Genomic DNA, 12,015 nt, shown 5'->3' on the forward strand with positions numbered 1-12,015 from the left:
GCAGAGTAAGTAGGTACTACTTCAAAGCTAGGCAAAGCATTAGATACCAATGACCACAACCAAGCTTCCCCAGTTTCTGCTACTCGCACATTAAGACACCTTCTGTGGGGAAAAATAGGTAAGTCCTATTAACTCATTGGCTCTCCTTCATTTTTGTGAGATTTGTTAGAAGTGAGGTCAAAAAATGGTGCAGCCTGTGAGGCCCATCTAATTCATATGATGACAGGTTAACAGGATTTTCCACAGCACTCGTTTCAGTGCCATATGCTACCCTTTTCCTAATGAATGTGATAAAATTTTCTGGTGCAATGCATGTAAAACATCTGTGTGGATGCAATACGATTGCAACCACTTCTGCAAAGGTGAGATCAACCGCCACAACCGAGTCTGGTGACACACAGTTATTAGTGGCGACTACAGTCAAGTAGCGATGGCTGTGCCTAGAGGCAAAGAGGTTAAAAGGAAAGGTCTGCTGCCACAGGTGAAAGCACGATCTTGCTTTGGCCCAAGACAAAAGGAATGAAAAACAGGAGCTGCTGTCTTGAGGCAAAATATGTTCAGCGTCTTACCTCTCACAGGGAGGACAATCCAACTCTGAGCTTAGCAGTCAGAATCCCCCGCATCTCCCAGAGATTAACTGATATGTTTCTCTTCCCCGTGGAGACAATTTCCAGATGATTTTCTTGCCCTGAAGTCTGTTCTTGCATAGTAGGTCTTATTAAAATCCTGATGCAGCTTTCTCCTTTATAAAATTTAAATGTGTAGCGCGATAATACTTAACCCCCTGAACAACGAAATGGAATATTTCTGCCTACCCCTACTTCAGTGCCTGAGAAAAGGTCAGATTCCTATTGTTTGCAGCCCTCTTGTATGCTAGTGCGTAAGATCTCTGCCCTTGTTTTTTCTGGATTTGTAGGACACATACAGAGATATACAAAAGATGACCAACATACAAAATTTAGAGACGCTAACTGAAATGTGACACCCACTCTCCTTCTAAAGAGAGGTTTTAATTCAAACAAGTAATTTAGAATAGGTATCTATGGCAGGAAAGGACTAGACAACTATGAGAGGAAAAGAGGAGATCATGGAATTTTGTATTTAGAGGAAAGAAGACTTATCATATAAAGATTGAACTATGTTAAATGCAAGCTTAGGTTTAGGGGGTTTTTCCTGTTGTGGCTGCCACCTTTCAGCTGCTCAGGTTCTTCTCCTTAATGGCACATCTTGGATGTACATACCTGACTGGGTAGTTGATGCAGGTACAAATGCATGAACTTTGATAATGTAAAGCGAATTAACCCTGTGAGGGAATAGAAACTGATGTTTCCAGAGGGATGGAAGGAAACATTCTTTTTATCATGGATTTCTACATGAACTCAAGGTTTTTTTAGAAGTCCTGATTCGTGTGTCAAACACATAAGTTACGACCACTGTGATTGTGAGTTTTCTATTCAACATTCCAGGAGCCAGTTTGAGACTGAAGTGACCTGGTGCTGATCAGACTACAAAAAAATTATTCCTTGCTATTAACATTATACTATTAAGCATAAAGGTTGACAAGGATTACTGAATTATCTTTTCTACTACCTTGTTCTAAATTTCATACCAATAACTGGCCAGAGTTTTGCAAATTGCCCCTGGTTGTGAGGAAGCAGTACCAACCTCTCCTCAACCTTTAACTCAAACTTTGATAGGATTGGTTGGTGGGGGTTTTTTTTGAGGACAACAGAAGACAAAAACAGTACAGTTAGTTGTGACATAGACCTATTCCCCAGTCTAACTCACCACGTGGCAGCACCAGCAATTGCACCACTTCAAAAGAGAGGCTGATGCAAGGGCCAGACTGAACAGCAGTGAGCAAGGGAGAGCTCAGCTGCTTCTCCTGGCAGTGGTGATGGCTTCAAGTGATCATTCAACTATGACCTTTTACTCCAGATATGGAAGTCTCTGAGGTACCAGCTGAAGTCTGATTCATTATGGATAACTGCCTATCCACTCCTTTATACCTCTTTGTAGATAGGGATTGATGCTTACATGAATATAAAGTGGGATCAAAAATACTACCAAGCAGAAGAAGTAGCCTGTGTTCATCACAGTACTGTGTGCATGCAAACACACACATTTTTAATTACTAGCACTCTTGCCATTCCTCCCACTCCCAAAAAAACTCCAAATATTTAAAGAATGTTAACTTTTACCAAGGACGGAACCAAGCATGTGACCTGTCTAAACCTAGAAACGCTTTGGGATAGCGGGGGCTGATGAAAATAAAATAGCCTTCTCAAACACAGTTCTGAAAAACTTGGCTTTGACAGCAAGATGTCTGACACCAGTACCCATCTTCAGTTGCTGGTCTAATGTTTCAAGGATTCTCCTGCATCAGCCAAGCCATCTGACGTTGCAAAAGGATGAGTGTTTATTACAGTGCTTAACATTTTAAGAGAACCACGTAAGACCGCATACATTTGTGGGTCTCAGTGTACGTTTAAATCAGGTGTTTGTGCACTACCTCACAGCTGAGGATAAAAAGTAAAATAAGGGCCATTCTCAAAACCTGTGGGGTTCTTTTGACAGCTTTATCTTCATGTCTCTTGGCCTGCAGAAGTATGACTTTCCTGCTTCGAGGCAACTCTTACTCACGCAGTCCAACCACTACTTAAATGGTATTGCTATAAAAACAAATTCCTGCATCTTAATTCCTTTCCCTCTTTGCCTAATGATATTCTGCGCAACACTCCGTCTTCCACCCCATCCTCACTCGCTCCCAACTTCTCCACCCGGTCTTCTGTTTATGTGAACAGACTTTTCCTCCTTCCCATTCCCCCCCAACCTCATCTGCCTGAGCAGCGGCAGCCCCAAGGTCTGGCCGACCTTCCCAACGTAATTTTAACAGCCCTCCCCGGTCCCTTAGGGCTGGCCGGACCGAACCCGAGCCCTCCCCGTCCCTTAGGGCTGGCCTGGCTGAACCCCGCAGCAGCAGCGCCGAGGGGGAACCCCCGCAACACACACACACACACACACACACGCACTTCGCGTAAAGAACCGCGCCTCGGCCGATTCAGCCCAGCCGGCCTGCCCGCCGCCGCCCTGCACAACACACCGAGGCCGGAAGGTACGAACAGGCCTCGCCCCCGGGAGCCCCCGCACCGGCCCGGCCGCACGCAATCACGGAGCGCTTCCCCCGCCCGCCGGCCAGGGGTGGTGGCATGGCCGCGCCTGCGACTGACCCGGTCCTGCCCGGGCTCCCGCCTCTCGCCCACAGCACAACTCGTCTGGCCCCGGCGGGCCGGCCCCTCCCGCCACCTGCGGGCGCCGAGGGCCGGGGCGGCGAAGGGCCCGCCCGGCGGTGGGGCGCGCAGGCGCCGTTGGCCAGGCAGGTAGGGGCCGAGCGCCATGTTGTGAGCGGAAGCCGGGCCCGAGCAGCGGGCCGGGGGGAGGGCGGAAGCGCGGCTCCGCCTGGCAGCGGGGAGGGGGCGGGACGGACGGACGGACGGACGGCGGCAGCAGCGGGCAGCAGTCGCCGCTGAAGCCGCCGCCGCTACTAGAGCCAGCCGGGGTATTCCGTGTTCTCCGGGAGGGCTCGTTACCTGCCTCGCCGCCCCCGCCTCGCCGCCGCCGGGGTGCGGGAAAGCGGAGCGCGGAGGCTGCGGGAGCCGGGCGGGGAAGATGCCCCTGGCGCAGCTGGCGGACCCTTGGCAGAAGATGGCTGTGGAGAGCACGGCCGAGAGCAGCACCGAGGTACGGGGAGGGCGGGGGGGGGGGGGTGGTGTGGAAAGTTGTGAGGAGGGGATGGAATCTGGGCTCCCGCCGCCGCTGCCGCTCAGGGGACGGACGGAGTTTCCCCTCGCGGGCGCTCTGGGCGGGCAGCGTCGCAACTGCGGGCGGGGGACCAGGGGACAGCGGCCCGGGCCGGGGGGGGACGGGGCGCTGCGGGGCGCGGAGCCCCCGGGCTGGTCGGTCGGGCAGCGGGGGGTGAGCCTTGGCGCTGCCGCTCGGCCGGCCCCTGCGCGCCGCTTCCTCTGCGGGGCAGTGACTCACGGCCGGGACCGGCCGGTGCTGCCCCGCACCGGGGCTTGGGGCGTGTTTCACGGGACCGGGCTGGCTCCCTCCCCTTCCGCCCCCCTTCTCCCCGGGAGGGAGTAACCTGCTTCTGCGGCGGCGGCCGACTCGGGCGCTTTTGTTCCAGCGCGGTGTCTGGTTACTGTCACGGAGAGTTTCCCTTCCCGGGGCGGCCCCGCCGCCTCCGCAAGCGCGGCCCAGGGCGGGGAGGTTGGGGGGGGGGGGGGGGGAGTTGGGGGGGCCGGGGCCTGCCCTCACCTTGCCCGGTGCCCTCGCCTTGCCGCTGCTCCCCCTGCGGCGGCCAAGGGCCGTCCCCGCCCGCCCGGGTGCCGCTGCCCCCTTATCTAAGCAGGATGGGGTTGTCTCCGCAGTTTCGCAAGCGTTTGGGAAACCGCAGGGACGTTTCGCATGGGTGAAGCTTTGTGCTTGGCGGCGCTGATGGGAACATCCCCGAGATGCCGCGCAGTGTGGTTTCCTGCTGTCGGTAGCGGGGAGTTCGCGTTGTGCTCCTGTCCTTGGTAGGCAGGACGCGTGTCAGCTCTCCTAGGCTGAGATAATGAGAGCAGCTGGAAATTGGATTCACCGAGGCCATAGATGGCTTCAGTTATTTTCTTCTTTTTTTTTTTTTTTTTTTTTTTTGTCCCCTACAGTGTACTACTTTGTTGGTTTGGATCTGTGTAAACACAACACCTACACAGTCAGTCGTGCTTGCTCCGTGAATCCCTAGTAGCCCACAATGCATGTGCTAGTTTGCGCCCAGGCTCCCATCTGAAAAGAAATAGCTTCCTCTGACAGTGCAGCTTCTACCTGAATCTGCTCCAGCTGATATGCAGCCAGGCTGCTTCAAGTGATGCTGATCTTGAACGGTATGGACTCGAGCCAGCTCACAACAATTAGTCGCAAGGTTAGGACTTAGTCCTCAGTGAGCGGACCAAAGAGAGAGAAACCAATGCAAAGTTTCTGCAGTATCAGAAGTATTTGTCCTTTTGATGTTTGCCTTGTCTTCCTTCTGCTTAAAGTGACTGCGTCTCTGGGGGTCAAAAGAATGTGCAGTTCTGATCTGACAGGCAGACCTGTCTTTTAAATTCTTGCCAGTTACTGTAGTTACTTTTAAATTCTTGCCAGTTATTCACTGACTTCTGAAGTGGTGCTCTTAGATGATTTATGTGTTTTTTTCTTAATGAGGAGTAACTACAATAGTAGTGTGATGCTTGGGGGCAGGGGAGAAGGTGGTAGGGGAGATGTTTCTGCAAGACCGCTTAGGCTAATGATTTAGAGAAAAGATCTTAACTGTTATTTTAGTCTTCTGTGCTCACTGCATGTAGTCTGTGTAACTTCAATAATGGTATATATGCTGGAAAAGCAGCAAAATAGGTTATTTGAAATGTGTGTATGTGCATAATCTTGCTACTTGTTTTAGTGTATTTCAGACATGACTTGTTTTTAAACTGCTGTCATGAACTTGTTGAAACAAGTGTATTTTGCCTCTTCTTAAAAAAATAGTTAAACACCTACATTGACACAAGTCTACAGCAGTTTATCACCAAACATTTTTCTAGGACCACTAACAAAACATGCAATGGCAATGAACTGACAGGCTTGCACTCTAAGGCCCCTAGTCTAGAATAAACACTCAGTTCTTGAAAAGACTAGACTGCATCTGTAAAAGCTTCTCAGATGGCCCTCAAAAGGAGAAAGGCAGACTTGGAAAGATTGCTTACCTGAAATGAGTCTTTAAGAAAAGATGTTTTAGTGAAAATAGATAAGTTTGGTCAAATACATAAACAAATGACCTAAATACATAACTTACGTTTTCAATTTGCATGAGTTGTGTTTATCTGTAGCATAGCAATATCTTAATTACGGACCCTATCCTGCGTGATTATCCTTGGGCAAAAATATTTTTTACATCCACCTGGAAATTCATTGTGATTTCAGTCATAGTTTGATAGCAATGATATTTTTAGCTGTAATACTGAGTGAGGTAGAGTTCCTGCTAACCTCTCAGATTTGTTGACACAGTTCTTGTAACACTGTGTTATCTGCATGGAATTATAAGTTATTGAGCTTTAGAACTCAGCTCGGACATTTTCCTTGTCCTAATAACTCTGTGAGGTTTTGTTGGTTTTTTGTTTTTTGTTTTTTTTTTTTTATTTCCCAGTGCAGTGCTGTATTTGGCTTTCTATTGGTACCACTGCAGAGGTGATTTGCTGTGATATGTGAGTAAATTCAGTAGGAAGAATAGAATTCCTTTAACTAGCTTTACTTTGGAAGACAGTATAGTTAACCATCAACAGCTGCTGTAACAGGACAGCAGATCTGTAGAACACGATACTTCTTAAGAAACAATGCAAACTTTTTTTTAAGGTAAAATAAGGATTTATAGTTTTTAGAGATCAGTTGCAGGACTTCTGTTTCTGCAGGTACAAATAGATCAGTGATCCACGTTGCATCTCTGACAGCTTTTTCAGTGTGTAAAGTTGTTACGCAAATTATATTAAAAATAGTGTATATAATACAGCGTGTGGGTTTTGTTTTATTTTTAAAGTTTCATGTTTTAAATTACAACACCTTTAAAGCCTGTGGAATGATGCTTTTATTGACTCAGGGTCTACTCCAGATTTATAACAAGCATAGGTTTGTTTTTCATGGCGAGAATGTGCCTGTTGAATTTCAAGTCATCTGCTTTCAAGCAAATGAAGTATTGATGATTTGAGTTTGTATTTGAATGCCTGATTAACTAGCCTGATTCTTTGATCTGTACGCCCAGCTATGCATATTAATATCGAATGAAGGAGAAGAAATACAGTTATGGCAGCCAAATTTTGGACACCAGTATGTTGAAAGAGCTGGCCATAAGAAGATCATAAGAAGATGCTTTTTGCTAGACTTTCTGGGAAGCATTTGTGCCATCTATCCTTAGGAGTTTTAATTTAGGTGCTGTAAATTGGCTGTGGATACAGTTCAGTTTTTTCTGCTGCTCTTCACAGGAGATTTATGATCACCTATTTAGGTATCTAAATGGATGGTGTGAATCCCCTTTCTCGGAATTCCTTTTTTTATGTTCTATATCCAGAATTATTTGAACCTCGCATGAGACAAGGGGTGCTAGCATTTAACAGTCATACTGATACTTTAAAGAATCTGGTATAATGTAATTTTTGCTTTGTAATTCCATTCTGATGTCAGTGTGACATTCTCTGTGTAAATGTATACTTCTGGTGTGGAATCTGAAATTTATCAGATGTCTTGCTGCCTGAAGCCAATAGCTGTGTCTCTTTACATTCTGTACTAGTCTGTGTAATCAGTGTTGTATTTATGCTCCACAGGAAAAAAGGCTATATGTATGGTCATTTATTGTATAGCCAACACAGGTAAGCAATTCAAAGCCAAAGCGGAATCACCTAAATGGACTTGTCTATGTGGATTTTGAAGACTAAGCATCATCTCTCCATTACAGGCAGAATTCTCTGTGGTGCTCTGCTATCCTTTCTAGTACATACCTGCAGTCAGTACAGTGCATTCTGAAGTCTGGGGTTTTTTGCAGATTTGTGGAGTGACATTTTCTTACACTTCAAAGTGGCAATTGGCAATTTAATTCTCATCTAAATAAGTAGTATACCCTGTATTCCCCAAACTACTGTGATAGATAGACAGATAGCAGATGTTATATATATGTAAATACCATCTTGAGAAACATATCATCTGCATGAAAGATGTTTAAGTGTGTGGAGTTTTTTTTCTTCACCTTTTTCAGATCCTTAATGGACAATTTTACCTGTACTGGTTTTTAGTTAACGCATTCCTACTACGTGACATAGTACTGATGTTCTGCTGTGAGCTGGGTGGGGTAGGAGGGGGCAGGTGCTTTACTCTGCTGAATTCAGTACCTTCCTGCAGTATTGTGTGTGCTCCACAGCTCTTGGTTTCCTCGTAGAAGGTGTTGAGTTTGGCTGTTCGAATTGTTCCATTAGGGGTTTTTATGTTATTGACAGGTCTTAGCTTGTAATTGTTTTGTTGTTATAGTGTATGTAATACTTCTCGCCCCAGCTGGGACATCTAACACAAAGTAGATGTAAGCAGACTGACATGTTTAAAGGCATGTCTGTTGCCTTTGAATTGATTGTGATCTGTCACAGTAACTGTAGTTGTTTGTCATTTGAAAGGCTCGACTTAGATTCACAATGATTACGTAGATTAAGGTGGGTGTTCAATTATTTCTGCACATCAAAAATACTAGCTTTATGAGTTGATTGATCTTGGCAGTTGGCAAATTTATCAACTTGAAGAACTCATTCAAGATATTAGTTTTGGGGTTGTGGTTTTTTGTGGCATTCGATTTTTGGGTTTGGTTTGGGGCTTGTTTTTTGGTGATGGCTTTTTTTTTTTTTTTTAAATCATAGCAGTGTTCCAATAATTAAAATTTTAACCAGCTTTTCGGGCAAGACTAAAACATTGCAATCTTTTTTTTAATCTTGGTGAATTCCAAGAGCGGAATAATTTAATCAGTAAAACTGGAGAAGTTTGAATCTCTTCAGAGAATTTTACTGCCAGTATTGTGCTATATGCTTACATACATGATACTGTACTATCCTCTCCTTATATTCTGAAATAAGATTAAATGCCTCGCCCATTAGAAACAAATCTGTGGGGGGAATCCTGTGTAACAGATGGGGAAATGAGGCTCAACACTTTAGTGACTCCATCTAGCATAATTCATGGGATCTGTTCTAGAGTTTAAGAGATGAACTCTGATTTCCCGGGGCCTACTACAGTGGCTCAACCACAAAGTTACTGCTAGCTCATTCTTATTAGTAACAGTTACCATATGTTGCCTTTGATGCAAGGAACCCCCTGTGGTATGCTTAATGCTCTACTTAAGTCTTTTTGGAGGAAATGTGCTGCTTTTTTAATTGTTGTTATTTATTTATTGAGTGAAGCAATTCAATTGTGTAAAAAGTAGCATGTGTCTTCTAAATACATTATTATTGTCTAGGTCTGTTTTCTGACACAATTTCTAAGGTTCCATTAATTACTTTCCATTTAACATTTAATTTCAATCATTAATTTATCGGAACAGTTCATGTTTAAGTATATACAGAAGATGTCAAAAAATGTGGGGGTTTTTGTGATTTTTAATGTCCAGCAAAACATAGCTTTGAAAAATAAAATCATCTTTGTCCTGCAGGCTCAAAAAGTGGTGGTTTCGGGATGTAAACAGACCGTGATGAATATTATTTGTATTATTCCCTATATAACATGAGTGCCAAAATTACTTACTGTTAGAACTTAGACTTGCATGTTAATCAATATTATTTTTTTCAATTAATGGGGAGTCTTTCTCCTCCTGTCTTGCAGCAGTTGACATTTGTTGTATAGTCACCTTGCAAATCCTTAATTTTAGGAAATAGTGAAGTTGCTCCATAGCTCAGTCTGTCTTCTTAGTAGAATTTATTAAAATAGCTAAATGACAAAATGAGCATAAGTGAGTAATGTTTTAGCTCAGTATTAAATTTGAACATTTGCCATTTATCATGGAAAGAGATTCTAAGAAACCTATGTCTGCTTTGTAAGGAATTGCAGCACGCAGCCTTGCTGTGCCCCTTGGCTGCCCCCTGACTCATGGGGTAAGGACCTGGCATGTGCTTCCATGTGTTTCCCAGGCCCCTTTGGAGGGAGCCCAGGCAGGCACAGGGCATTTCAGAGGGCTTGGGATTGCAGGAGGCAGTGAAGGTGAAGCATATCTGCCTTCTTGTGCAAATACAGTCCTGGTGATAAGATTTGTATACTGTCAGGTGCTAGAGTCACTCTTAGGATAATGTGTGTGAGCAGAGAAGGAATTTCTTTTATTTTGATATGCGCAGCAATGGTTGGATATATTGAAGTAAGTGACTTCTACATGTATATTTCTTCTTCCTCTTTGGAGCAGATGAACAGAGAATAGGTGGTCTGGTTTTTGTTCTGTTTGGTTTTGTGTTGTTGTTTTTTTAATAAGGCTGCTGAATTGATGTGTTAAGTGTAATAATTTACCACCCATACAGGTAGGGAACTAAATGAAAATTTCACTTTCCTGTTTGTTTTGGGTTTGTTTGTTTTTTCCCCTGAACAAATTAACATACATGATATGGAGCTTGTTTAGCTACAGAAAGTGGTTGGTGTGGACAAAGATTTTATAATGCTGTATGTCTGGCATCTTGGATAATGCCGTGGCACTTGCCTGACTTCAAGCTGAGTTAATTCAGAGAATTAAACTCACTGAGAGCTGTAAGCTTTTTTTTTTTCTTTTTTAGTCTTCTGTTCTCACCTGACATGGCACAGGGCTGGACAAATGCTAGTGCTAAGGAAGCATCACAGTGGAGGAAAGGGGACTGCTTTTCTGTATTGTTAAACTAGACTCTTGAGTCATAGTAGATAAGAAGAAGGTGGTAAAGTAGATAGGGTTTACAAAATCTCATAAAGTTGCCCAAGTATCCTAACTTAAGGAAGTTTGGCTTTATACCTAGATGATCTGCATGTTAATGGCTTGTATCTGAGGTTGATTGTCTACAAAGAGGCAAGTCTCAATGTCCTGCTGTTTCTTTTAATATTCAGCAAAGGAAGTAGTCAGTCACCTTAGTCGATACAGTTTAGAGTAAATTATGTGGAATTAATGGAACTTGAAGTAAGAAGTTTTATATAAAAGAAATACTTGAAGTAATTCTATGTTTCATAAAAATAAAAACTCATATCTTTAGGGGTTTTTTGATTATTTTTTTATAAAAAGGGAGTTTTTAAAACTTGCGTGTACTATTTTTAACATAATATATACAAAAATGTACTGAATATATGCTATGAGAGAACAGCTAAAGAGGTATAAGATGATAGCTCACTTCTGCTAATTACATATAATAAGTTTTAATCAATTCAGGATTTAGGTAAGTGCTTTGGGTCTGTGTGGCTTCACAGCTCAGGAGTTAGGGCACAAGTAATTAATTCAGATCCTATTAAAGCTTTATATTTTAGTTAAGCACTGGAATAGATTGTGAAAGCTCCATTACTGAAGATTTAAGAAGGGGTTAGACATAAATGTCTTGTGAGCGATGTTGTAGGAATAGCTGATCATGCGTTGGTGCGCTAAGATAGATTGGATGACCTCTCAAGGTCCTCTCAGTCTATTTTCAACTATTTTTCTGCGGACCTACAAATTTTTTCTCAGGGTAGCTCATTGCTGCTTAGAATAGCAAGTTTGAGCGTGTACTAGTTTGAAAGGCTCTTGCTGAACATAGTTCCACGAAGTGCCTTGAGTTGCTAACAGCAAATTTGTTGTGAATGTTTCAGTGGTAATACTGTATTCTGTGCTGCTTTGAAACAAGCCAGAAGCACTGTTACAGATTTACTCACTTCAAGGATCTCACAGTTCTTAAGCTTTATCTGTCATTTGAGAGTTTCTTGAGTGTAAGTGCTCAGATCTATATATGGCCAGTGTTTTAATGAATAAATAATAGAAAATATTGAAAGGTCTTATGTGTTTTGAAATATTTATTTTTGGTATGCTAAACTTTATTTTAGAAGATTTAGAGGGGGGAAAACAAGTTTTTTATTGAATGCTATAACTGTATTTAAAAGTTGTTGGGTAAGTCTGGAAGTTTTGGTAGCCAAAAACTAGGAATTACCTGGGAGAAACTTCAGACTTATCCAGGTAATTTATTTAAATTATCATTCCAAAGCATAGCTAAATCATCGCCTATGTTACTTATTGGCATGTTAAAACTTCTGGATAATGATTTTTAAATGGTGTGATTCAGATGTCTTATCTTGTATGCTTATTTGTGTACTCATTCTTCTGCACTGATATACAGTTCATAATTCTTGATTTCTCCAATTGTTAAGTCTAAGTATTTAATACTTTTTAAAATGGTATCTTAATTGGGGGGTATCGTTCTGCTAAAAGGCACCAATTACATGGAAAAGTCA

The 12,015-nt window shown here is 43.3% G+C and overlaps 1 protein-coding gene across 1 annotated transcript in view; it reads left to right on the forward strand.

Moving 5' to 3' along the window:
* Positions 1–3,463: 3,463 nt before the first annotated feature.
* The window catches only part of RPS6KA3 (ribosomal protein S6 kinase A3), a 78,140-nt gene continuing 69,588 nt past the window's right edge, over positions 3,464–12,015 (forward strand). The window contains exon 1 of the mRNA XM_074158087.1: positions 3,464–3,741. Within this exon, the coding sequence (XP_074014188.1) occupies positions 3,670–3,741 (72 nt within the window). The 5' untranslated portion in view covers positions 3,464–3,669. The remainder of the gene's footprint in view (positions 3,742–12,015) is intronic.

The sequence above is a fragment of the Numenius arquata genome, chromosome 1 (assembly GCF_964106895.1).
Source record: "Numenius arquata chromosome 1, bNumArq3.hap1.1, whole genome shotgun sequence".
Classification (NCBI taxonomy): Eukaryota; Metazoa; Chordata; class Aves; order Charadriiformes; family Scolopacidae; genus Numenius; species Numenius arquata.